Raw genomic sequence first — 27,910 nt, forward strand, 5'->3', positions numbered from 1 at the left:
GCTTGTTTTATTCAGTACACTGTCCTCAAGGTCCAGCCATGTGTCAGAATTTCCTTCCTATGGAAAGCTAAATATTAAATGTCCATGTATGGTTTGCTTCCACCCTGTGGCTGTCACTGCTATGAACAAGAATATAAATCATCCCTTCAAGACCCTCATTTCTAAACCAGCAGGGGTAGGTGTAAAACACCTGTAATTTCAGCACTTGGGAAGTGAGGCAGGACAATCAGGAGTTCAAGTCTAGTTTTAACTACATAGCAAGTTCAAGGCCAGCCTGGGCTACTTGAGACAATGTCTCAAAGGGAGAGAAAAAAAAACCCTGTTTATTGTAACCTGTACTTTTTAAAACTGAATGAAGAAATGAATTGAGAATTATATTTCATACCATCACATAGTTTGCCCTTTTTGTCATTGTATCTTTTTATACTCTTTGTCTATTTTCTGCTTCTATGCTAAAATACCCCAAACTGGGTGGTTTATAATGAAAAGAACTTTATATCACACAGTGAGAAGGTTAGGAGGTCCAATATCAACATGCTGTTATCTGTTGAGAATCTTCTTCCTGAGGCACAGCATGGCAGAGAGCATCACCTGATGAGGATCAGGATGACTGATAGCTTAGATCTCTTTCCTTTTACTATAAAGCCACTAGCCCCATTGTAGAGCCCGACCTACATGACTTCATCTAATTCTAATTACTTCCCCACCCCACCCCCACACACAAGCTCGAGCTTCCAAACATCAGCATGTCATCTGGAGGTTGAAGTTTCTAACACAGGAATGTTGAGGGATGCTAATTTCACCAGGGAGTGTCTAAATAGCTTCGAAGCAAGCACCCACCCGAGAGTTTCTGGAGCTGTTCTTCAGCAAGAAGCATGTGAGTGCTTAGAGAATCACCACTAAATTGATAAGAATAATAGGTTAGCCCAGTCTCAATGACTACAGCACTGATCTCGGGCACCATGCATTACTAAAACCACTATTCCCATCTCCCTGCTCATGGGCTTCAAGTCCCAAACCACCTTCTGCTGGTCAAGAAGACACATGGCCCAAGGGGAAAGTCTAAAATGCCCAGCCCCAGTCTGTTCCAATGCAGTATGTCCACTGGCAAAGACCTACAGCTAACGTCTGTGATCTTGTTTCAAAATCGGAATGGTGGCAGAGGACAACAAGTTGCTAAAATAATTTCATGAACAACTTGATCAAAGAAAAGATCTGTAAGCATGTCTTAGAGAACTGAGAGCCAGCCATGTGGACAGATAGGATTCCTCCCTGTCAAAAACAGCTTCTTTCGTGCCCTACCTTGTCTGCAGACATGTGAGAGCCATATTCTCCATCATTTGTCATTCAAACAGCTAAGCAACTCCACTCTCTCTGCTCAAAGATGATTGGGGAACTGAAGTGTTAGCTGTCTACCCTCCTGCCAGGAGAAAAGGGAATCTGGTTCAGAGACCAAAGCAAAACTTATTCAGTCTCATCTTTCAAGAACCTGAGATGCGTTCTTCCACAGCCCCCCAGACACAGGGTCCTCCTGCATTAAAGAGCAGCTGAAACCAAATGCACACCATTACTGGAGAGCTAACAGGGGAGTGGGGGTGAAGGTGACAGGTTCTGAAGAGTTCTCTTGCCTTCTTAAAATTCATTCTCTTCACCTGCCAGTCTGGAGAATTACCTATTTACATAACTAGCTGCCAAAAATGGAATATTGGATAATGGTACATGACAGCTCACTCAATTTGAGCCCATCCTTAGGATATGAGCATGATCCAGAAGCCCTCCAACAGCATGGCATGCCCCACACTGGCCTGCAGCTATGCTCCATGTGGTGTGAGCCTGACAGCTAAGTAGATGTCAAACCTGGATGGGAGAATGGGGAGCGGACCCAATTCCATGGTGGCAGATTGTCTGCAGGGCACAGGCAGCCTATCCTCCTGGGCTTCACAGTCATGGCCTTGTTTAGCCCAAGGGGATGTCATAGAGGACCACATGTAGGGCCCAGGAAGTGGGGGAATCAGAGGATCCATGGGACAGTTGGCCTGGGGGGTAATGAGTGTGCTCTTATCCCAAGCACTGTGCCAACCCCCACTCCTGTTGGTCCTTTCCACAACACAAATCTCCCTCCCATCAAAACGGGAACCATGCTGCTGGCTTACAGGAGGAGTATAAATAAGTGATAAGGAAGTGTGTTCTGATAACGATGAACGGGTGTAGTTCCTCAGTGGACCAGATGTATCAAAGACGGCAGCTGTGCATGTGTGTTCCTTTATTTTTCAGCGTTCCAGTTCCTGTAGTCAGTTTAGAGAAAATTCCTAACCTAGTGAAGGCAGATGGTGCCAATGTCAAAATGAGCTCTACAACCACTACCACAACCACTTCCTCCTCCTCTGCTGTCTCCACCCCACCTTTAATTAAGCCCACCTTGATATCCAAGTCAGTGCCACCTTCACCAGAGAAGATCTTAAATGGCAAGGGGATTCTGTCAGCCACCATAGACAAGAAGCACCAAAATGGCACCAAAACCAGCAACAAGCCTTACCGGAGACTTTCAGGTATGTGTCATTGTGGTTAGAGTCTGGCTCATGATAAGACTAAAACTGAGTTCCATCTGTAACCCATGATGTGTTTGCAGAGTCAAAGAGCTGTTTCATTAAGGGTGACATGGAGTGTATCTGGGCCAGCATCAAAAAGTACGAGAGGACTGGCGCTCTCATTCCCCAATGCAAATATGATCCCTGGCCAAGTTTCAAATTTGGCTGAAGTTATCCTGCAAGTTCAGGAAATGGGAGGCTCTGCGTCAACCAACAGTCATAGACTCTGAGGGTCTTGTTAGCCTAGTGGCCCAGTACAGACACACCATACTGACATGGCTCCCCCTGAAGCTTTGCTTCTGTGAAGCTGGACTGTCTCTGGGAGGCCTCATAGCCCATGGCATGCTGGGTGGAACAGCCCGATCAGTGACTGTGCTGCATTGAGGATTGTAACCTCTGCTCTTTGGCCTCCTGGTTTCTGGGTTGATTCTGCAGTTGGAGCTGCAGCAGCCTCTCCCCCTGTAGTCCCATTGGGACTCACAGAGCAGCATAGCAGATGGGGTTGTTGGGAACCTCTCAGAGGTGACCATTGCCACTTTTTTTTTTTTTTTTTTTTTTTTTTTTTTTTTTTTTTTTTTTTTTTTTTTTTGGTTTTTCAAGACAGGGTTTCTCTGTGGCTTTGGAGGCTATCCTGGAACTAGCTCTTGTAGACCAGGCTGGTCTCGAACTCACAGAGATCCGCCTGCCTCTACCTCCCGAGTGCTGGGATTAAAGGCATGCGCCACCACTGCCTGAAAACCATTGCCACTTTAAAGCATGGCGTTTGTTTTGGATCTGTTGTAGAACTAAATCTGACTTGTTCTGCTGTCTCCAAATGACTAGAAGAAGCTGTGTAATTTATAGTTTTGCATATGCCATGGTCTCTCTCTAAAACAATACACAGGGAAAGCTGCCCTTGAGACTGTCACATGCAGGTGTAGTTTTTAAGTACCCAAGCAGGTGTAATTTTAAAATTCTACTGCATATTTAATTGCATTTTCTATCTTATATCTGTATTTTAAAATTGTTTTTTTAAAAGTACTTGGTCCTACCCAAAAACATTCAGATGAAACAACTCTGCACCTCTCTCCATGTCCACAGCCAAGATAAAGGGAGAGCATCATAGGGCTTCATTGTATAGACTGAGTCCTCCATTGCTCTCTCTTCCCAAATGGAATGTGTCTGCTAACTTGGCAGAGGTGGGTGGCAAGATCCCAGTGTGTGTGTGTGTGTGTGTGTGTGTAATGTCCAGAGGCTATGGGTACCTTATCTCTGCAATAACACTACCTTGGCTTCTTCCAGCCTGTGCCCCTATCTGAAGTGAGGAGAATTTTGTGTTTTGTGGGTTGTCTTGTCTCATTGGGTCCTTTGCTTGTTTCTTTCCTCTCTCACACATTCAACAGCCAACTCCTATCCCTAGCCAAAACCCCGTTCAGTTCCAACATGAGGTGCTGATGTGAGTTTGGGCACAGGCCTGACTGGCAGACCAAAGTGAAAGACCTCCACAGCAGGCAGCCTGACACCTGGCACCAGCTCACTCACTGCCTGCTAGACAGAGCTCTCTGTGTAGAAAGGGAGGGAGACATTTTGAGGGCCCTGGGGGGCGAGAACAGTTTGTGCACAGCATCAGAGCTCCTGATTGCAGCCCCTTGCTGACTCCCAGACCTTTGAAAATAGAACATTTGCTTATTATGCTCCAAGTTTACACCAGCAATTTCGGACAGTTTTTGGCTAAGGAACTCTCTTCAGTTTGCAGCCATCAAGGCCCTCACAGACACCTCACATTTCTAGAGACCTGACACCTCCTTAATCACCCCCTCTCCACCAGTGATCTGCTAGTTATCACCCTTCACACCCAGAGAGCTGTGGCATTCCTGCTCCCCAGATTGCTGGTGCCTTCCAGAAACAGCACAGATTTTCCTAAAGCCTAAGGGTTCTGGAAAGGTAGCCACATATCCCCACACTTTGCAGGTGTGGTAAGCATTTTTGTAATTCTCAAAGAGATGAAGGATCACAAGAGGCATCAAAAGAACAGTTAGCAGTACCTTCCATGGAAACCAGCAACTGTTTAGACAGAAAGCAGGACATAAGGAAAGCACTCTCTCCCCACACAGTCACCCTTCTTCCCTCAGTCCAGTGTGTTCTGTCTCACCTGTGTAGTGCCTGGTCCAGGGCTATAGACAGTGTACACTATGAGGTTAGCAGAGATCAGCCCTCCAAGGCACACTTCCACACTTTCTCCCGCCCCTGTCTGTGGCACTGCCTGAATGTTCTTCGTTTAGGACATTACTGATCTTGGCCATGTGGAAAGCCTTTACCAAGGGCTTTGTAAAGCACATGAGAGACCATCTTGACATGTCAGTGAGCAAGCTTCCACTTAAATGGATAAACCAGAAAGGCAGAGGTGAGGATGGAGGTACCCACGGATTCTCAGAAGAGAGAAGGAAGGGGCATCTTTAGGTTTCAGGTGGGTCTCCCTGCTCTGCAACCACTGTGCCCAAAGTGCCAAGGACGTATGGGGCCATTTTAAGTAAAGTATTAACAAACAGCATGGTCCTTCTCTTTTGCCACCTGCTCCCACCCTGCTTTCTGTATTGTTCTGTACCCAACTCAGACTGGGTTTCGAGTGGAGCACTATCTCCCCAAGTGGTTCTTGAAGTATTTTAGCTGCTGGTTGGGGGGTTGGGGGGGGAGAAGCCAAAACAGATTGCCTGACAATGTCTCACTTGTTGGTGCAAATGTGCACTTAAAAAAAAATGTACTCTTAATGACAAATCCTATTTAGTCTCCTTTTTTTCTTATATTTTTTGTTTGTTTCTTAAACCAGAGAGAGAATTTGACCCAAATAAACACTGTGGAGTATTGGATCCTGAGACAAAGAAACCTTGCACAAGATCCCTCACCTGCAAGGTATTTCTCTTTCCATTAAAAAACAAAAAAATACTTCCTGCTCTTGCTGGGGCCTTTGTCGAAATGTTTGCATGCCACTCTCTGTACACCGCAGGGTGTGGAACGTCAACATGACCCAGCTGTTTTTTGTAAGGGTAATGCTTTCTTCTATGGCCACGGTAGCATAGTGCCTGCCTCGAGCTGGCTGGCTTTTTAAGGGGAAGAAGAAAACAAAACAAAACAAAACAAAACAAAACAAAACAAAACAAAAAACACCCTAGGCTTCCAGTGTTACTTGGGAGGCCAGACAGTAAATTGTATTTATAGGCACTCACAGGCGGGTTCTAAAGCCTGCTACGTTTTAATATATGCAGGAACAGCGGTGACGGTGGCAGCGCCCAGAAAGGCAGCCCGGGGGTGGGGTGGGGTGCAGAGCTGCACCCTGATCTAGTCCCTCGGGATGACCAGGGGACAGGCGGACTCTAGGCCCCAGATTTCCTCCTGTCCTCCTAGTGCCTCTGGGGATCCAGGCTACTGTCCTGTTTGCCTGGGCCGACTGCAGCCTCCCATCCGCACCTGGATTGAGTCTAGCTTGCCCTCGCCGGTGTCTTTCATCTGAGGTTGTCCTGGGTTCTGCGCAGGAGCTGTCATCTCATGGCATTTGTCTGGAGGAAGTCTTGGCTTCTTAACACCTGGAGTGTAGGGCATGGTTGCGTTCAGTTCGAGCAGTGTCTGCCTCTTCCGAGCCACAGAACAGGAGCTGTTGCCTTGAGGTTGACTTTTTCAAGCACCTTTAATTACCTATGGTTATAATTTTGGAAATGCAGGCCGTGGGGAAGCAGGTGTATGTGCTGATCAAAGAGGCTGTGCTTCTCATCTCTCTTCTCCGTAGACACACTCTCTGAGCCATCGCAGAGCAGTCCCGGGCAGGAAAAAGCAATTTGACCTCCTCTTGGCAGAACACAAAGCCAAGTCACGGGAGAAAGAAGTGAAAGAGCACCTCCTGACTTCCGCTAGGGAGATACTTCCAAACCCACCTGGACTGGTGCCTGATGCTCTGCAAGGAACTTCCGGGAGCACAGTGGCAGAGCCTAAAGTACCATCCCCACCAAAATCCAGGCCACTCAATTCTGTGCTTCCCAGGTAAGTCGGCATGGGCAGCCCCAGCCCTCACTCTCTCTACTATACTAGGGCCTTTGTGTGTGGCCCTCGGGTGCTTTAATGAGAGCTTTTAGTTCAACCTCCCAAGGCTGGGTGAAGTTTAAATAAAGATCCCGCGCCTAAGTGGCTCAGCCCAGTGCCTGCCAGCCAGCACTCAACAGTTTTTACTGCTGTAGTCACTGTGGTCAGCCTTCCTAGCAGACCTTATATGAGACAGTGTGTGTTTACAAAGCAAGAGTGAGCTGGAAATAAACACCCAACGGGAGATTGGCACTTCAACCACCTGTCTGCCTGGATTTTATGTTATTTGAAGACTCCTTAGAGCAGAAGGGGGAATCTTGGGTAGAGAAGTAGTTAGAGCAACTTATGAACTTCCGGGACCACTCTTGCCCACTTGTCACAATTTTTTAAGACTTATTTTCGAAACTCCCCCGTAGTCAGGATGAAGGGGAAGTTGGTGGTGTTGAGGGTGAGTCACCTGTTTCGGGTTTCATTTGGTTGCACTGAATGGAAAGGAAAGATCAGGAAACAAAATTACAATCCATTTGGATTAAAAGCAATTTAAGATCTGTTTGTTTTGATGGGCAGGAGACCAATTTTCAGGTAACAGGACCAGAACTATCTACATGCATTCGAAAGTGTTTACTGAGGACTCGATCCAGAAGCAAAGTGCTGTCAGGCAAGGAGAGAGGGAAAAATGCAACCAGACCCTGCTTTCCAAAAACAGAGTTCAGAAAGCAAGACTCAAATGTTCATGCTTGGTATAAAAAGGAAATACTACTACTCACCAAGAAGTACAAATAGTGGTATTATCTGATTTTTTTTTAAATGAATGAATGTGTCCCAAAGGGTCATTGTTCAACCAGTAAGTAAGCTTTCAAAGAGCATCATTAGAAAAGAGCAGGGAGTTGGCTTTTAAAGCAAAAGTCTGTTTGGGCCAGGTCAAAGGTGGTAGTGCATGCCTTTAATACCAGCACGCAGGAGGCTGAGGCAGACCCATCTCTGTGAGTTGGAGGCCATCCTGGTGTATAGAGTAAGTTCCAAGACAGCCAGGGCTACACAGAGAAGCCCTGTTTCAAGAAACCAAACAACAACAATAGTAAAAAATCTATTTGGTAGCAGTTGTTCACCTGTTGCAGTTTGAGGGAAAATGGACCACTCTCACAACAGTCCCTCTGTAGTATGATTAAGTATGGCCCCAGGCATTTGGGAGCAGACAGCCTTAACAGTTAACTTAAGCTCCCAAAATAGCTGCCATCACTTCTATTTCCATCACTGTAGATGTTTATATTGTTGCAACCCCTTTCTTTGCAAGATCGTTGCAAAGGTGTTACCCTTGTTTTAGAGTTGAGAAGACAATTCAATTCCAAAATGATGGGTTTCAACTGTATAAGCAGTAGACCCCCATTCTCCATGACCTCTTTTAGATGCTTGAAACTGCAGATAAAAACCAAACCCTATATGTTTCTTCCTATACATGTATTCCTATGATACACTTTAATTTGTAAATTGGACACAGTAATTAATAATAAAATGAAATAGAACAATTATAAAAATATATTGTAATAAAATTATCAGCATTACTAATCTTGCCCTTTGGAACCATGATTAAATAAAACAAACTTTACTTGAATTCATATACTGCCATTAGTCTGAAAATGGCTGCTAACTGACTAATGGGGGCAACATATAAAGCATGGCTATATTTACAATGGATGACTCACATCCTGGAGGGGACAGAGTGGGACCACCCAGGGTTTCCCTATATTCCTCAGAACTGCATACACTAGGAACTTATGAACTAAACAATGCAATTTTCCATTTAATATTTTAGACCTCACTTGACCATGAGTAACTGAGACTGGAAAAGTGATATCATGTATGTATGTAGAGTGACTTTCAAATCCTTTGTAGCTTTTGAGCATATTTTTCATTACAACTCATCCTTCCACAGTACCTGATACTGGCAGACTGGCCCCTACCTGAAACCACCCAGAGCCATTATCTCCCAGAGGGTTCATGGTGGGTCCTCAAGAATTTCCCCAAGCAAAACCAATTTGATAGCTCTCTTGTGGGGGATGAGATGGGGGTCTCATGTAGCTCAGGCTGACTTCAAAATCTCTACAGAGACAACAAGGCTGACCATAAACTCCTTATGGTCCTGCTCCATCCTTCTGAGTGCTGATCATAGGCATGTGTCCTTTGAAGTCTGACTTAGTCGACTTTTTCATTAGACATTTCTTTAACAATTTCTAGCTAATGTAGGCTCTATTATCAGTGGTGTCTGAGTTAACAGAGAAGTAAGAGATAGCTGATAAAAAATAGCACAGGCAGGGAAGCCCCAAGAGATTTCTCAGTTTTGTTCCTTATGCTGTGAGTTTTAGGAGAATGTCCACTTGCAGGAAACACCAGGTTTTATGTTTTCTTTGGGAAGCAGGAGACCTGGATAAGCTTCATTTTGAAACACATGTCTTATAAAGAAAAGAAACAAAGTGTGGAAAGCTTGGACAGGGCTGGAGTCTTTCAAAGTGAATGAATGGGCACAAAACCCTTGGGTCAATGAAATTCTGTATATTCAGGTTGAAAAGGCATGATCAGAATTTAACACCAAAATCATACAAAACCTCCAAGAGCACACATTTACTCCTATTAATGATATGTGTGCATGTATATAATAGATATTTTATCAATAGATATCACATGTGAATGATTTTTTTTTTTTTGAGACAGGATTTCTCTGTGTAATAGTCCTGGCTACCCTGGAACTTACTTTGTAGACCACACTGGCCTTGAACTCACAGAGTTCCACCTGCCTCTGCCTCCTGGGTGCTGGGATTAAAGGTGAACACAAACATTGCCAGACTTGAATGAAACTTTTTTTTTTTTTTTTTAGTTTTTCGAGACAGGGTTTCTCTGTGTAGCTTTGGAGCCTATCCTGGCACTCGACTCTGGAGACCAGGCTGGCCTCAAACTCACAGCGATCCGCCTGCCTCTGCCTCCCGAGTGCTGGGATTAAAGGCATGCACCACCAACGCCCAGCCTTGAATGAAACTTTTATCATCCTTTCCAATCATGAATTCTCTTTACAGACAATGGTAACATATGTAACTTCTTATTCATCCTTTTGATGACCTTAACTGCAACCCATTCTTGTGAAGGATTGGTAAGAAAGGAGCATCATAACTTAAGTTGGGGTTGATGGTGTACACCTGTAGTCTCAATAATCAAAAGGATATTAAGCACTTAACACCAGCCTGAACTACATTGTGAGTTACAGCTTAAATTACATAACTCGAGTTGCAACAGGATTGACGCAGAATCCTCACCTCCATGCTTTCTGACTAGATAAACTTAGCCGTGGTTCGATGGCTAAGAGCACCTCCTGCTGCTCTGTTTTGGTTTTTTGAGACAGGGTACTACATACTTTCTATGTAGTTCTGGCTGCCCTAGGCCAAACTGCAGAGAGACAGGGCAAGAGTTCATGTATAGAGTGCCACAGGACAGAAAGCTGTCATCAAGAGTTTGTTTTTCAGCCAGACTGGCAGGTGAGAGGCCTGATATGATGCTGAGGACAAAGATTGAACAGCAAGCTTGAATCTTGAATGTAAACAATCTTGAATGCACGTTGACACTCTAGTCACTAGACTCTGGTGACTCCTCTTCCCACCACTCCTTGCCCAAGCTTTGTTTCTTCTGAGACACAGCTGCTTCCAGTAAACGCCTTCCTCCAGGTTCTACCTGGAGTTTTGTACTCAGTTAGAAGGCCCGAAAAATATCCCTATCCCTCATCCCCAGGAGGCTGCAAACAGACATACTGAGAGAAGTGTTGTCAGCGCTCCTGTGTGTGTGCGTGTCCACACACCACCTCTGCACTGCCTTCTTTCTGTGCTCAGAGTCTATTTGGCCAGTTCTGAGTCTTGTTCATCTCTTCTTTTTAGGAATTTCCTCTGTCTACCTGCTTCCATCTTTTATCTGGCAACTGGGACTTAACTACTGAGTATTTCAACCATCTTTTCTTTAATTAAACTTCATTTTTATCAGTTATATGGGTTCATAGTTCAAAAATCATCTCAGCTGTGCTGTTTCCTGGATCTTGCCACCTTCTCTTGTCTGCCTTGCTTCTTTGATAGAATAGTTCCTTCGGTGGCTGCCTGTGAGGTTCATGGGAGATCAGTTTTAGAGTCCTTACCCAGCAAGCACATTTTCATTCTGCATTAACACTGAATTGATGATCTCTCAGAGTAGACAACCAGATTGGAAATCATTTCTCTGCAGGACTTTGAAGACATTTTCTCATTGACTGCTGGCACAGGGAGTCTCTACCACGAAGTCTTAACAACCCAACTCCCATTTCTTTGTCCTGACAAGCTCACACCTCCAAAGTCTGGGGCACTGAAAGTTTTCAGGGTGTCTCTAATGTGTTCAATTGTCATTATTTATTTTTCCTGTTTGGAAAGTGAGCCTCACTGGACAGCCCAAGCTGGCTGTGAACTTGAGGGTTTCCTTTTCCTCTGCCTTAAGAGCATCATCATACCTCAGGCAGCAGACATCTTTCTTGCTATAGCTCTTTTTTAGTTGCTTGAAGTTGGTACTTGGTAGATCCATGCAATATGGAAATACCTGTCCTCTCCTGGGATGTTTTGCTTTTGCATCTTAGACACATTTCTCCCCACTATTGTCTGTATTTTTCTTTTTTGTCTTCTTAGTTGAATGTTGGGCATTTTTCTGATCTTTTAATTTCCTTTTTTCTTTAAATTCCTTGTTCTACTTTGTAACAGATTGTCTTTTTAGTTATTTCTAATTGCTGTTTGCTTGATTTTGTGTGTGAAGGAGTGCATATGTGTGTGTGGTGTGTGTGTGTGTGTGTGTGTGTGTGTGTGTGTGTGTGTGTGTGTGTGTGTGTGTGTGTGTATGTGGTGCTTGTGCGTGTATGTGGTGCATATGTATGAGTACTTGGAGGACAGATGGGACATCTGTGGCCTCTTCTGTTACTACTCACCTTGTTGTTTTTATAGAGGGTCTCTCTTATCCTGGAGGTCACATTCTTCAGCAAGCCTGGCAACCAGTAAGCCAGAGTGATCATTGTATCTTCATTCCACTCAGTGCTGGGTTGCAGAATGCACAGAACCTCACTAAGCCTGTACATAAGCACTGGAATCCATAGAGTCCTTGTGCTTACTCACCAGACTTTCTAATCACCGAGCCATCCCTCCAGCCTTTTATTTATTTAAGATGGGATCCCAGCCAGGTGTGGTAGCACATAGCTTTAATCCCAGTACACAGGAGGCAGGAAGATCTCTGTGAGTTTGAGGCCAGCCTGGTCTGCATAGTGAGTTCCAGGACAGCCAGGAGTATGTAGAGAGACCCTATCTCAACAAAAACAAAACAAAATAAAACAAAAAAAAAAAACCCACAAAAATTTAAAAGAAAAAAAAACAGCGGGTCTGTCATAGTTAAGTGTTCTGTTGCTGTGAAGAGGCACCATGAACAAGGCAACTCTCATAAAAGAAAGCATTGAACTCAGGGTTTGCTGACAGTTCCAGAGGGCATATCAGCAAACAAGTGTGGTGCTGAAGCAGTAGCTCAGAGCTGCATCCTAATCCATAGGCCAAGAGAGACACTGAATTTGGCATGAGGTTTTGAAACCAGAAGGCCACATCTCTTGACCCTCCTAATCCTTTCATAGAGCCACTCTCTGATGACTAAGAATTCAAATATATGAGCCTATTTGGGGCATTCTTATTCAGACCACCACTGTGTCTCACTATAGGCCTTAAACTCAAGATCTTCCTGCCTCAGCCTTCTGAGTAGCTGGGACTATGGGCCTATGCCACCATGCCCAGCTTGCCTCATGTTTATCTGATTATTTTACAAGGTAGTCATTTCTCTGAAGTGATACCTCTTTTTGTTTGTTTGGCTTTGGTTTGAAGAGTTGGTTGTGCTGGAGACCAAAGCCAAGGCCTTTCATAGGCCAAGCAAGCACTCTGCTATACCACTGAGCCTCACTCCAAACAAGGTAATAGCATTCTAGTAGATTTGAAGACAGATTTTCCTCTCTCCCTTGATCACCACAGGTTTTTCACTTATGTGCTGTTGTCTTTTGTGCTTGGCTGGACAGCTTCACATTGGGGCTGCCCCAGAAATGCCAGGCAATTGCTGACAATTGCTAGAAGATAGGTCCCAGAAAGCTGGCTAGAAGTCCCCATGACCCAAGGTCTGGAAGATTCCCTGCAGCTGGTCAGTTTCTCCAGAAATGAATGCTGCTTGATGATGTCATGGCCACCTTCAGTTTCTGGGAGTCCTCATTAAGGACTCTGGGACTCTGGGAGTCCTTGGCTTCTGTTTGCAACCTGTGCCTCACTCCTGTTCCTTGATATGCTTGAAAGCCTGTGTCTGTAGCTTCTCCAGTTCATCCTCTCCAATCTTTGCTTCTCCCTAGAAAGTTGTCTGAGATGGCCACAGGGTTCTGCCAGGCATGATGGTATTTGGTAGATGTGGAGATGACCTGTATGGAGGACACTATTCTTACTATAACCTCCCTCCCTCCCTCCTTCCCTCCCTCCTCCTCCTCCCTCCCTCCCTCCCTCCCTCCCTCCCTCCCTCCCTCTTTCCCTCCCTCTTTCCCTTCCTCTTTCCCTCTTTCTTTTCTTTCTTTCTGGTTATGCTATATAGCCCAGTTTGGCCTTGAACTTAATATGTAGCCCATGCTGGTCTTGAACTCCTGATCCTCCTGCCATAAACAAGAGGTTTTGCAGCCTTCAGTAGGTGCAGATACCAGGCTTCCTAGAAACTCCACAGGAAGTCAGCTCCTTTTCCAGTGCTCAGTGCTTCTCCAGCCACATTGTTTTTTAAACTATGTGAAAATCTTCTCAGACTTCTATCAGCTCAGGTTCTTCAGGTGCGGACAGCAGAACCCTGAACTATTGAGGCTTCAGTTGTTAGGATTCTTCCCGAGTGTGCTAAAGAATCCACAGATGAGGGGTACCAATCCCAGAGATTGGTCTCTCTCTTTCTCTCCCTCCCTCTCTGTACCCACTTCTCTCTGTGTCTATGGTATGCTGGGGGGATATGTGATAACTCATATGTGGAGGTAAGAGGACAACCCTCTCCTTCCACCTTTATGTGACTTACAGACATTAAACTCAGGTCACCACCAGCAAATGCTTTTGACCACTTTGTATCTCAACGGCCCTCTTCACCGCCCCCTTAAAATTTTTTTAATCTTACCCTGTTTAGTCCCTAGGGCTTTATCCTTCAAATCTTGTAGCAAGATGGCCACAGCCCTCTCAGGTACATCCATCTGCAAGGTCCTGATGAAGCTGCGGCCACTTTCCAGATGTCTTCTTCACACATTCTTTTAAATATCCTTTATATTTAAAGTAGTTTTAGGTGGATAGGAAAATTGAGTTGAAGAGACAGATAATTTCCTATGTTCTTCCAGCCCTTTCACACACATGTGACAAGTTTTCGGTGTTCTTCCTGCCCTATCATTTGAGTGTGCATGCACTCAGGCGGGCATGTACACACCAAATGTTCTTTGATTTCCTGTGGCTCCCTCTAAGCCAATCCTTAGCAGACACAATAAAAAAGCCCACATGGATTCAGGATAGCTGCCAGCATCTTTCTGCTATTCGGTGTTCTTTGGCTTTCCTTGCCTTTAAAAAAAAAATCCTTAAATATCTTGGTTGTGGAATTTGGGGAGGGACGTTGGTGAATGACTGAGATTCCTATACTTCATTTAATGGAAGCTCTTTATACTCTGGTATTATTGCATAATCATTCACTATAGCCAAGGTAGGAAAACAAGCTAAGTGTCTGCATATGGATGAATACATAAAGAAATTTGAGGCCAGGTATAGCTGTGCAGCCTATAATCCCAGCACTCCACAGGCTGTGCCAGGAGGCTTGTGACTTCAAGGATAGCTTTGGCTACATAGTGAAGTGAATATACCAAAAAAAAAAAAAAAAAAAAAAAAAAAAAAAAAAAAGCGGTACTGGAGGGAAGGCTCTCAGTACATGCCTATAATCCCAGAACTTTGAAGAAGAGTTAGGAGTTCAAGATTATCCTCGGCAGGAAAACCATAGGTTCAAGGCCAGCCTTAGTGAAACTGCCTCAAAATAAAACTGAAAAAGAGGGCTGGAGTTGTAGCTTAGTGGTAGGATGCTTTGCTAGCTTGCATAAAGCCCTGGTTCAATCCCCAGTAGACCCTGGAAGGGGCTAACTCTAAGAACTGATAGGTATGTTAATTTTTTAATTAACTTGATTGAAATAAGTTCACAAGGTACACATATTGTAGGATGTGGTAGCCCATGCCTGTACTCCAGTCATTTGGTGGGTAACAAGAGGACAATTGGGGTCATCCTCTACTTCACAGCAAGTTCAAGGCTAGCCTGGGTTACATGAGACCTTAATATACTTTTATGAAACTGGAGAGAAATAAAACCAGAAAACAGGGCAATCTCCGGTCCCGTTCTTACATATATGGTGTCGCTGCTCGCTGCCTTTTTGTTTCTATTTTCAATTTTTTTTAATGAAAAGTCCCCTACATGCTGGAAAGTAGCGATATATTGATGAATACTTACCTAACCTCATTTTAACAGTTGTTACATTAATATTTTGCCATTTTCCTATAATGCCTTTTTATTAGTGTCTTTTGAATACATAGACCATGACATTTCACTTTAACGACTTCTTTAAAAAGTGAAAGCAGCCAATAGGACATGTGGAAGAGATGGAGGCAGTAGTGTTATGGGAAAGCGTGTGGGGAACCTTGTGTGGGTTCCATGGCAGGCAAGGGTGACCGAGACGGAGAGACAAACATGCCAGGCAGACAGAGCTTAGTGACAAGTTTTATTAGAAAGGAGAGGGAAGGGGGAAGGAAAGAGAAGAGAGACAAAGTCTCTCTCTCTCTCTCTCTCTCTCTCTCTCTCTCTCTCACACACACACACACACACACACAGAGAGAGAGAGAGAGAGAGAGAGAGAGAGAGAGAGAGAGAGAGAGAGAGAGAGAGAGAGAGAGAGAGAGACAGGAAAACTCCTGTCTGCCCCAGGGAGAAAGCGGGAAAGAGAACAGGGAGAGAGACAGCAGAAAGAGGGGAGTGGCAAAGAGAGCGTTAGTGGGTGTGGGCGGAGGTCTTTCTTTTAAAGGGGTTCTTTGCATCTGGGCTGACCAGGGTACTGCCTGAGTGCATTCTGTCGGTTGCCAGCATAATACCTGAATCCTTACAAGTAGGATCGTAAGTTCAAAGCCATTTTATGTTACACATTTTACCTGGGATGGCGATATATGTCTTTAATTCCAGCACTCAAGAAGCATAGGCAAGCAGATCTGTGAGTCTGAGGCCAACTTAGTCTACTTAGAGAGGTCTAGGCCAGCCAAGTCTACATAGAGACCCTGTCTCTAAACAAACAAACAAACAAGTTATTTTCCTGTATAACCAAGATGCAATTAAAAAAAAAAAAGTCCAGATCACTTTTATCCTGCAGGACAAGGTCCTGCCATTATGGGCCATTTAGAACATTTAGAAACAAATATTTAGGATTAGCTGCATAAATTGTGGTATGTCAATATTGACTGTTACTTGAGTATGTTTAAAAATAGTGATACGCAAAAGAATTTCTATATCATTAAGTTTAAAAAAAATGTGTTGAGGTTGGAGAGATGGCGCAGTGGTTTAAAGCACTGTCTGTTCTTCCAGAGGACCCGTGTTCAATTTCCAGCATAAACATGGCAGTTTGCAACCACCTGTAACTCAAGTTCTAGAGGATTCAACTTTCTCTTCTTGCCTCTTCAGACACTGAGGCACACAAGTGACAAAAAGACATACATACGTGCAGACAAAATTCTCATACACATAAAATAAAATAATAATTTTTAAAATAAATCTGTCTTGAGGGCTGGGGGCAGGGTGTGACTCAGCTGGAATGCTTGCCTAACATGCAGGAAGCCCTGACTGTGGTCCCCAGCCCTGTATCAACCAGGAATGGTGGCACCTGTTTATGTTCCCAGTGCTCAGGAGGTAAAGACATGAGGCTCAAAAGTTCAAGGTCATCCTTGTCTACATAATGAGCTCAAGGCCTGCCATACTGGAGATCCTGTCTCAAATCTTGTTCTTACTTAAAAATGGCTTATGCTTTTTTTTTTTTCATTAACCAGTTTATTGTAGGCCCTGCAGAGCAGAGAGAGTAAGAGAGGAGAGAAACAGAGTTAATGGCTGACCACTATGGTCAGTCATAGAGAGGGAGAGGCAGAGAGGAAGAGAGAAGAGGCAGAGAGAGAGAGAGAGAGAGAGAGAGAGAGAGAGAGAGAGAGAGAGAGAGAGGCTTATGCTTTAAAAATATGTGCATACACTAAGGGAGTCTGGAAGAACATAAGTCAAAATGCTGGTAGCACTTGGTCTTGGGTGAGTATTCATAGCTGAGCTCACAGGAGACAGGCTCTGGATACGTTCACATGTCACAGTCCCTCTGCTTGCACTTGGGTTTTTCCCTTGGGCTTGTATTGTACCCCAGATGCAGCCAGAGAGTGATCACCTAACTCTAGTGGACCATTGTAGAGAACTGTCAAACATTCAGGCTTAATTTTTCTGTTTTAGAAAATTGCCATTGGCCCACCCTTCTTAATATCATGGCAGGGCTCCTTTTTGGTGGCATGAGATAGGCCGATCTGATTTCCTCAAGAAAACTTATGTGTGTTCTCCCCTCTCACCCTTAGACCATCATCTGCAAACAGCATAAGCAGCAGTACATCTTCAAATCACAGTGGTTACACTCCAGAGCCCCCACTACCCCCAGCTGGAGGTGACCTTGCCAGCCGACTGTCCAGTGATGAAGGGGAGATGGACGGAGCCGACGAATCTGAGAAGTTAGACTGTCAGTTCTCCACACACCACCCCAGACCTCTTGCGGTAGGCTTCTGTCCCTTCCCTGTTGTGTCCCCAGTGCTTCAGAGACAACTTGGTGATGGCAGCAGAGGCCTGCATTCCTGAGGAAAGGGCTCCAGAGTAGAGTGTCATCAGAAGGCTTCCCCAAAGGCTGAATGGAACTAGAGATGCCCTTGATCATGGAAGGAATGCTTGAAAAATGGTGTCTATATAAGTGTCCTTGGTAACAACCCTGATGTTGCACATCTGAAAACAGAGCCCTGCTCTGTTTTGGCAGAGCTGTCTTAGCAGCAACTCAGAGTCAGCCTTCATCATTCTCCCTGGTAATTCTGTTTGACTGTTGTTAGCAAATATGACCATCAGGCAGCAGAGCTGATAGAGGAGCAGTGTTTCACATCAGTGTGATTGCTCACTAACAAAAGCCGTTTGAAGGAGTACACTCCAACAGTTCAAATGGTCGTCAATGTCACAAGAAGAAATCAAGCATCAGTTGGAAGTTTATTTACATTTGCCTTACAACCCTCTGAGAAAGGAAGTATCTAGTGTGACAACCACTGATCACAGAATATGGTCCCCATGGTGGTTTATTATGGTGCTTGCTTGAGCCTGAAAGGTTAGCTCTGACTGACTCTAATCTCAGGGGCCTTATAAGTAAAATCCATGCTGCTGGAAGATAAGGCTGGTTCCTTCTCCTCCGTGCATACCATTTCTCTTTCTGGAGGTAATGGTGCCACTAGTGAGGAACAGTTGTAATAATTTTGCCTGCAGTTGTAGAAAACCAAGTGCCTCCATATTCACACAAGGAATATTTCATTATCTCACGTGATAAGTCTAGAAGTAGGTGCGCTTCCAACCTTGGTGTATGTAACCTCTCTCCTATGTCTGTAAATGTCTTTGCTGTTCACATTTTAATACATCCACCATTGTGAGCTCCAGTGTCACATCTGCACCTGGTGACACTCTAAACAGGAAGAAAGGGGTTTTCTTCATTAACAAAACAAGAGCTTTCCATGAAACCCCAGCAGACATTTCCATGTACTCAGTAGAACCCTGCCACATGTCTACCACTGTTCTGGCAGCTGGCAGAGGAAGGATGGAGTGTGGTGATTAAACTGTGTCTCTTTCCAAGGTCTGGGAGGAGCTGCATCTTTGCTGTTACTGCTGTAAATAAGACATCAAGTCATAAGTGTGGCCGTGTTAGCAGGAAGACAGGGCCACGTGAGGCAGGCACTACAGATGATGACAGCAGCATCAGGTCTGGCACAGTGAAGAGCTACACAACGCCAGCTTCCCTCCCTGTCTGGCCTTCCATCCAATACTATTAGATACGCTGGTAGCCAAAACCAAAGGGATCCCCAGCTTCCAAGTCTGAAAGAGATACTGGTCCCTCCCAAAAGGCCAGGCTCTGGAGAGCATCAAGACCATGCTATAGAACATTAGCCACATTCACAGGGCATTCATAGGCCCTTAATGTTTTGCTGATTGAAATGGAAAAACCGTGTATTTGTTTCTTTGCTTTGTTCTTTTTTTCTCATGGCCAAGTGACACATTAAATTTTTTCTTTCTTTCTTTCTTTCTTTTTTTTTTTTTCAATACAACCTTGCTCATTGTGTCCTTAGCAATTGGGATGAAAGAGGAGGTGATGGCTACACAGCAATAGCTCCCTCAGAGAGGGAGGCCACCTTCTGTGCTGAAGAGTTACCATGTATGTTTTTCTCCTTGGTCAGTAAAAACTTGCTGTAGTAAGTAATTCGCAATATGGGATTTTGTGGGTAGCAAGGTTTTAATACCTCCCCACAACACACACACCAGCTCAAGCAGAAACAACAAAGGGAAAAACCTATCAGTTCCTCCTAAGGCTGGTTCCAGGACATGTTTGTGGAATGGGTGCCAATCCAGCACTGAATCTGGGCTTGCATCCAGGGAGCTGACAGAGGCCTGGGGGATGGGGAAGGTGTCCAAGTTGAATTATGGAGGCATTTGCAGGCTTCCCTGAGCTCTAGACCCAGCAAATGTCACCTTTCCAAAGGCTGCTTCTTTCATTTCTGTCTACTGGCCTTCAGTTGTTCTACCTTATAATCAATGTTTACTAAATCCCTGCTATATCAGTCATCAGGTTTCAATGCAGTGGTTTATTTTATTCCTGATATCAATGAACCTTACACTGAAGAGAAAGAGAATTAAGTCCCACACTTTAAATATTGATAGCCATCACATATGAAATTATGTCTAAGATACAATGGGTCTGATATAATGTATAGAAGATGTGTCATCAGTGTTCACAGTGGCAGGGTTAGACAGATGAGGCCATTATCAATGAGGATAATAAATTGGGTATCAAAGGCTAGTATCATAATTGCCACAGAGGGAAACAGATGGCAAAGGGGACTGAGTAAGAGCTCAGAGGAATGAGGGCAGATAAACGGTGCAGTTGTGGCTAAAGAGGGAGGCAGGCAGACCTCTGTGAGTTCAAGGCCAGCCTGGTCTGCATTGTGAGTTCCAGGACAGCCAGAGCTACAGAGTTAGACCCTGTCTCAAAAATTAAAACAGTGTTTTAGCAGAGATGGAGAGATAGCTCAGTGATTAAAATCATTGGCTGCTCTCCCAGAGGACTCCCACTGTCTATAACTCCAAGATCTGACACCCTCACACTGACATACATGCAGGCCAAACACCAAAGCACATAAAACAAATAAAATAGTGCAGATGTGCTTGGACTGGCATGGAAAGGCAACTCTTGGAGGAAGGAAGCAGTTCTATGGCATCATACAGGAAGGGCCATCCTTTGTCATTTCCAGGATGGAGGCAGGGAACCCCAAGTTCCTAGAGAAAGGTCCTGTGATGAATAGATGGAACTACAAAGTCCTTTGGGATGCAGTTCTGTTGTTTTCTATTCTAAAATACTGGCTCCATCTCGGAAGTAAAGAGTGTGGCTCTCCATGCCACAGAAAAATCACTGGCTTAAATGTGAGGTTCTGCCAAGAATCCAGAGCTCAAACTACATCATAGGAATATTTTTGGCTTCGATACCAGTTGCTTATTTTATTTTGAATAAAATTGTACCCTTGTGTGTTTTTATGCAAATGTTATTTTTCTCAGTTTACTTTATATTAGCTTATTAACTTGTAATCAAAATTAAAGTGTTTTTTCCCCTCCTAGTTCTGCTCATTTGGGAGTCGCCTCATGGGACGAGGGTACTATGTGTTTGATAGAAGATGGGATCGTTTTCGGTTCGCACTAAACTCCATGGTAGAAAAACACTTGAATTCACAGATGTGGAAGTAAGTGAGCAATTTCTTTGCACTATAAGTTGAGAGTTGCTCTACTGTTACCTGAGCCCTAACCCTATAGACAAGCCTCAGCACTTGGCTTGGCATAGACAAAAATGATTCTGAATCAGCATTCCTGATTGATTCTGGATGTCAGTTCTAATTAATAGCCTTTAAGAATACCTATAATATACTGTTTGCTTTGTCTTCTCGGGAGATGGTTGTATTGGTAACCTTCTCAACCAAATGAAAGGATCGTAGGTAAGACCTTGTGTTATAGGCCTTTGTTGTTGTTTTTTAATCACTACACAGATTGTCTAAAGATGTTGAGTGTGTTTCTGTTTGTGATGTCAGTGCTTCAGGAGCAATAGTAAAATTTTCATAATGGTTACAAACCAATTTCTAACTAGTTGCTATCATCATTAAAAACTATGTACAGTTGCCCAAAGGGCAGATCTGAACAGTGTTGTGAAGTTGGTTAAGTTTGTCTTTGGCCCTTCCTGTCTCCCTAGGGCCCTCTTCTCACCTCTGCTTCTCTTTCTCTAACCTCCAGTTTGTTATCCATTATTTACTCTGCACCGTTTCCAATGCACTTACACTTTATAGGGGACTCACAGAAAGGGGAGAAACTGAGTATGCTCCTCAGAAGGAATAGTAGGCCTGGACCCTCTCAACTATGACAAATAAGAAGCTACGTTTTGACCACTTAGCTAACCACTGAATGTCCCTACCCTATGCTCCTCCTAAGGAGCTTAGCTATATACACAAGGATGGTTCATGTCATGCCCCAGGAGAGGCCACAGGGCATCCAGAGAAAGAGGAATCCAAACCCACAGCTTGCTCCTTTTCCAAGGCAGATCTGTCACCTTAGCCCCTTTGCACACATAGACCTGAGCCCCACCCCTCCCCCCTTGTTTCTCACAGGGTACTCACAGGGGATGTAGGACAGAGGTTGCTATGTCAACTAGGAAAGGGCCACAAGAGAAGCTTATCATGTCTTCCCAAGTGAGTGACTGCCCTGCTTGTCTACAGGGCATCATTAGTTTCTGTTTGTATGCATTTAAAATCATAGAAAGTCCTGCATAGGGATTATGTAGTTCTTGGTTATTTGGTGACCTGGCCTTCTGCTTTAGCTTCCAAACATGGCAGCCAGCCCTGGTAATTATCCCAGCTCTCTGGCCTCCTGTGTTATAAAAGTGTGAATCCCTGGCACTTGGAAGGAATGTGTTGGTCTGTATTTCGCTCGCTGGTATACTGTCAGCTCAAGCTCCATATTCCTTTCCTCCTCAGGCACAGAAGCCCGAGCCACAGGGCATCAGGTCCCTCCCCTCTGTTCAGGACTTGCCTAACCAATCTGCTGTCACTGAGCAACATTGGGGCTGCCTGGGTGTCAACTCTGGAGAGCGTAGCACCCCGCTGCCCTCTCAACCTCGCTGCCCAAACTCCAGGCCCTGACGGGCCCGAACCTGGAGGGATGGCAGCCGATGGGGGCATGGAAGACATTAGGAAGAAAAGGAACGGCCAAGACTCTTTTTTCTTTAACAAGCATTTAAGTCTGCATCAGGAGACGCCAACACAGTATTCTCTTTCAGCCAGGTCAGCATCTGCATCTCCATGGCAGCTGGTAGGGGAGGATGGGAGTAATCAGGAACTATTCACATTTCTGGGCTTTTTTATGGGACTTCCTATAGGCCAGTGTGCAAAGTCAGGCAGCCCAGCAAAGGTGAAACCTGCTGCCATTGGGCAACTAAGAAACACTGAAATTTTTTAATATAAGGGGAAAGGCTTGCAGGGACATACCCACCTCCCACCTCTCCTCTACCACTGATGGTTGGAGAGGAGAGGAAAGAAAGATCTAGGAAATATACCAGAAGTAGCAGTCATTCCAATCTTGAGCAGGGGCCAAGTAAGATTTAGGACTTCAATTCTGCCTGTCTGCACAATTGGAAGTATGTGTATTGTTTAATGAGAAAAATATAAATTGGGACATTCTAGGTCCCGAAATGAAGTTCCACCCGCTTAAGTAAATTAACTATTTGGTACTTGTAAATTACACTTATTATAATTCAGAGTCAAACGTCTACCCCTGTGTCTGTTTCTCTGAATTTAGCCGGTGAGAGCACAGCAGTGGGAGCACATGCAGTTCCACAGTAGGGTAACAAAGACAGTAAGAAAGTTGCCAGTGCCTCCAAGAATGTGACCTTGCCCTGTCAGGGAAGGGTTATGCAGGGTCAGACAGTTTTAAGGATGTGTGCAGACCTCTATGGTCTGCCTCCATGGGAATCCCTGCCCCGCATGCATAGCCCCTGACAATACAGTTGTGTTGCTGCTGAGATCACCTGCTTTCCAATTCACCGCCCCTTCATCCATCTGTTCACACACTCATTCGTTCATCACAGCATTATCTATCCATGTAGCATCTTGTTCAGGGCCAACAGGAGCTCTGATGCCTCATGGGCTTCAGAGGAAGGAAATTCTCAGACACCATCATGGCTGATGTAGGTTTGGCAACACTTTCGTATTTCATTTCCTTGGTCTGACAGTTTCAAAGACACTGCTTCTGTACTCAAGGATGCCACTGGATTCCACCCTCGAGATGGAAGCCACAGGCTCTACTGCAAGTGTCAGACAAGTGATCTTCAGAGGGGAATGTCAGCAGAGGGTAACTTCTCACCTGGAGCTGGTCTGCAGAGGAGAAGGGATGGTCCAAGGTCCATCTGCCCTGGGTGAGAAGGAACTTACCTTAGAGAAGGGAAGCCCCTGAAAACACACACTGGGGAACAAGCAGAGGGCTCTGCAAAAAACAAGAAAGCATTCTCTGACTCCTAACGTCACTTATTTCTTTCAAAATCAGGAGCAGACTATGATCCCATACCTACTGTACCCCCATCTCCTGGTCCCAAGAGTAGCAGCAGCATGGACCGAAGCCCTAAGATGGAAATAGAGCCATTTACAGGATAAGTCAAAAGGCATTTTATGGCTAAGTGCTTTCACATACCTATAATCCCACATTTAGAAGGCTGAGGAAAGAGACCACACACTCAAGACCATCTGGGGCTAAAGAGTGAGACTCTGTCTAAAAACAAGTATGTGGAGGCCTTAAGAATGACACCCTGCCTAGTGCTGGCATTGGTCCATGGACTCTGCCCTCAGGAACCATTCCTATCAGTTCCAAAAAGCCAGTCAAGAAAGCAATGACTGTCTGAACCCCTGTTCACATGCTGGTCTTCTGCCCACATTTTTTCACCTAAATTCTTGGTCCCCTCTGGACACAGAATCCAGGACTCTCACCTTTTCTCAGCTCAGGAACAGGAGGACTTATTGAAGGGCAGGCAGCCCTGTACTAACCCCACTGAAATAGAGCTACTGATTTTCCATGGCCACCACAACACAGTGGCCATAAGCTACTGTGGAAATGTTCTCTACAGAGTAGCCAGAGGCATTGGGTAGCAAACACAAGAGGATGCTGACAAGTGGGAAGATGGTTTTCTTTTTTTGTTTTCTTCAGAATATCTCCAGCCAAAAGTAGCATGGGAAAGAAGAATGGAAGAGGTTGCAGTAAGCAGAGGGGGACATGTCCAGGAGGCCAAGGCCTTTTCTCCTCATTGAAAACCACTTTCATCACAGCTAACAGTGTGTGAGGTGGAGGAGACTACTCAGGATATTTATAGTCTTAATAGCATTTGCCTTTTAGTCATGAACCAGATCAGCCAGTCTTCAGTCACCAAACTTAGAGAACAGTCTCTTAAGGGTGAAAATAGAAGCTGACGTTGTGATGTTGCTTTAGTGGGCAGCATAGGGAAGGGCCATCCTTCAGATCTCATCATCCTTCAAGGCTTCATTCTCCATAGTCTGGTCCTCCCGGGTGTCCTCTGTAACCCTGCTGATCAAAGCTCACCCGGCCTCCCAAGTGATGCCAATCCAATGTCTCACTGTTTCTCTTTGGCTCTTCTCTCGTGTTTAGGAAGATCCCTCCTGCGGCAGATAGTCCCATGCCCTCGCCAGCAGCCCACATCACCACCCCTGTTCCAGCATCCGTTTTGCAGCCTTTCAGCAACCCCAGTGCTGTGTATCTTCCTTCAGCTCCCATCAGCTCGAGACTCACGTCTTCTTACATAATGACATCAGCCATGCTCTCAGACGCAGCTTTTGTGGCATCGCCGGACCCACGTGTCCTCATGTCCCACACCACAGCTTTCCCCCATGTGGCTGCAACCCTCAGCATCATGGACTCAACCTTCAAGGCCCCCTCTGCTGTGTCCCCAATACCAGCTGTCATTCCTTCCTCATCCCACAAGCCATCCAAAACCAAAACCAGCAAATCCTCAAAAGTCAAAGACCCGTCAGCTCATAGCGACGAATCTCCAAGTAACAAAAAGAGGAAGCCGCAGTCTTCGACTTCCTCCTCCTTATCCTTTCAGGCTTCCTTTTCGTCTCCATTGTCAGGGCCCCACAAAAAGAACTGCGTTCTGAATGCCAGTTCCTCCTTGAACTCCTATCAGGCATCCCCTCCCTATAACAGTCTGTCTGTGCACAACTCAAATAATGGGGTGAGCCCACACAGTGCCAAGCTGGAGCCCTCAGGACGGACCTCGCTACCCAGCAGCCCCATGGACATAGTGAGACAGGTGGGCGCTGTGGGTGGCGGCAGCGGCTCCTGTCCCCTCTCCGTGCCCTCCCTTGCACTCCATGCAGGGGACCTCTCTTTGGCCTCACACAATGCTGTGTGTTCTCTGCCCCTCTCTTTTGACAAATCAGAAGGAAAAAAGCGTAAGAGCTCAAGTCCCAGTAGCAAAGCCTGTAAAATCACTAAAATGCCTGGTATGAATAGTGTCCACAAAAAGAACCCGCCCAGCCTTCTTGCACCGGTGCCCGATCCCGTTAACAGCACCTCCTCTCGGCAGGTAAGGGAACTCCTGGTACTGCCTTCATCGGCTCTCGGGGGTAGGGGGAGCTGCAGGTAACACAAGCATGGCTCTATTTCCTGAGAGTTGTTGGTAAGACCCTCACTTTGCTGGTCCCTATGCTAAGTACTTTACAGTAATCACTTCCTTTAGTCCTCACAAGAACCCAGCACAGGGGGCACAAAGCAGTCATCAGGATACAGATGGGACACAGAGAGGCTGTTAGTTCCTCCGTTCCTTTTGTCTGCCCTGAGGACTACTTCATTAAAGAGTTTTGTTGCTAAGAAGTTTGATCTGATCTGTTGGAGCTCCTTCAGGATGAGCCTGAGACCCAGGCTGGTTAAGTGATATCAGGTCCCACCTGGAGAGTGACAGCCTGAGCATCTTGCCACCAGGTGATTGTCCTCACCTCATCAAGCTGCCTCAATCCCCTCCCTTCCTATAGCAAAACTGCCCCTTGCCCCCATAGCAAAGGAAGGACTCAGTGCCAGGTCACCTGCGTGAGTGTGCACTGTAATGGAGCTGGGACATGCTGACAGCCAAAGGGTAGCTGTATCTTTCCTGGGAGTTGGTTTCCAATCCCCAAATCCAGGCTGTCTCCTCAGCCTGCGAGAGCTACTGATTACAGCCCTCTACTACTCTGGGCCCACCAGATGGAAGCTCAGAGCTGGAAGGAAGGACCCCAGTTTCCTCACCCTTTTCTGAGTGGGCTTTGAGAGCCGCCCTTCTGGAAGGTAGCCCAGGTTTATCACCAGAGAACTAACAGATCAGACCCTAAGGCCAGCGCCCCCCCCCAAGAGGTGGGGACTCTGGAGAGATAGAAGGTGCATTAATGTAGAGCCTCTACCTTCCTGATGCCGCTACCCTTTGATGCAGTTCCTCATATTGTGGTGACCCCCCAACTATAAATTATTTTTGTTGCTATTTCATAACTAATTTTGCTACTTTTATGAATTGTAATGTAAATGTCTCATATGCAGGGTGTCTAATCTGCAACCCCCGTGAAAGGGTTGTTCAGCTCCCATAAGGGGTCGAGACCAACAGGCTGAGAACCACCGCTTTAATGTTTTGTGTCACTGTATATGACACTTAACAGAACCCCAAGAAGAGCACCTCCTGAGGGGGATTCACAAGCACACATATGAGCAAGGGCCAGACGACTGCAGCCTTGGCCTAGGTGAAACATGGGCCCTCCAATGTTGTATCTCGTCAGCACCCCCTGCATCCTACCCAGAGACTAGATTGCTAGCTAGTATCATCTCTAGACTCAGAAAGAGGCACACACAGCTTCTTCTACTGGACTATATCCCTACAGATACCCTGGGGGTCTTGTGAAAAGACAGACTGAGGGTGAGCAGGCTGGGAGTAAGATCACCCAATCCGTGTTTCCAACGGGTGGCCAGGCAGGGCCACTCCACTGGATTTTTGAACCTCCCCTGCTGCAGCAAAGTCATATTCCTTTCCTCATTTCAGATCAAGTTCTACTGGCTGACGGCATGTAACTGGTAGTCTGTGTCCCCAAACACTTGAGATCCAAGAACTCAATACCTAACCTGTTATTAACCTGTTTTATACACAAGGCAAACAAGGTGTAGGAAGGTTAGATGAGTTTCCAAAAGTCACACAGCAGGTGAATAGTGGGGAGGGACTGAAACCCAGGAGTTGACTCTGGGCTCTCGGCCTTCCTCTCAAGTCTGAAGTGCCTATGTATTGAGTGCTGGCCTGTTGGCTCCCAGACTGTCTGAAATGCTTAGCATGGTGAGTCAGTGGAACTAGCAGCAGAGAGCTGATAAGCCGCCTTCAGTGGGTACCAGGAGAGTCTTGATAGCTGCCTGCAGGCCAGGCTGTACCCAACCCCCAGCAAAGTGATAGATAATTCAATGCTTGTCACCAGGCCACTGAGAAAAGGATTTGGCTGGAGTCACCATGCGGCATTTCCAAGTATTAGGAAAAGGAAAAGGTCTTTGGCAACTGTGTTGGTTTTGTTAGAACATAGAGAGGAAAGCTCAAGAAACCTAAGCCGAGAGCCAGGTATGGCAACCCATGTGTAACCCCAGTACTGGGAAGATAGGGGCAGGAAGTTCAGAAGTTCAAGGTCGTCCTCAGCTGCATAGTGAAGTACTGTTTCAAAAGAAATCCAAAATGAAACTGCATTACGGAGAACTTGCAGGTTCTCCTAATTGTATTCTCTTAATTCCATCAAGGTATTAAATTGGACACAAAGCAGGACTGT

General features: G+C 45.4%; 1 protein-coding gene across 10 annotated transcripts in view; it reads left to right on the forward strand.

Annotated features, from left to right (window-relative positions):
* The window catches only part of Atxn7l1 (ataxin 7 like 1), a 227,757-nt gene that overhangs the window by 194,762 nt on the left and 5,085 nt on the right, over positions 1-27,910 (forward strand). For 5 of the 10 annotated variants that reach the window (XM_027417019.2, XM_027417016.2, XM_027417018.2 and 2 more), the window contains 7 exons: positions 2,275-2,549; positions 5,395-5,477; positions 6,349-6,599; positions 17,336-17,528; positions 20,664-20,785; positions 22,064-22,369; positions 24,738-25,677. In XM_027417019.2, coding sequence (XP_027272820.1) covers positions 2,275-2,549; positions 5,395-5,477; positions 6,349-6,599; positions 17,336-17,528; positions 20,664-20,785; positions 22,064-22,369; positions 24,738-25,677 — 2,170 coding nt within the window. Of the gene's footprint in view, positions 1-2,274; positions 2,550-5,394; positions 5,478-6,348; positions 6,600-17,335; positions 17,529-20,663; positions 20,786-22,063; positions 22,370-24,737; positions 26,855-27,910 lie in introns of all 10 variants that reach the window. The other 5 variants (XM_035445102.1, XM_027417021.2, XM_027417022.2 and 2 more) reach the window with 3 other exon arrangements.

Source organism: Cricetulus griseus, chromosome 5, assembly GCF_003668045.3.
Source record: "Cricetulus griseus strain 17A/GY chromosome 5, alternate assembly CriGri-PICRH-1.0, whole genome shotgun sequence".
NCBI classification, from domain to species: Eukaryota; Metazoa; Chordata; class Mammalia; order Rodentia; family Cricetidae; genus Cricetulus; species Cricetulus griseus.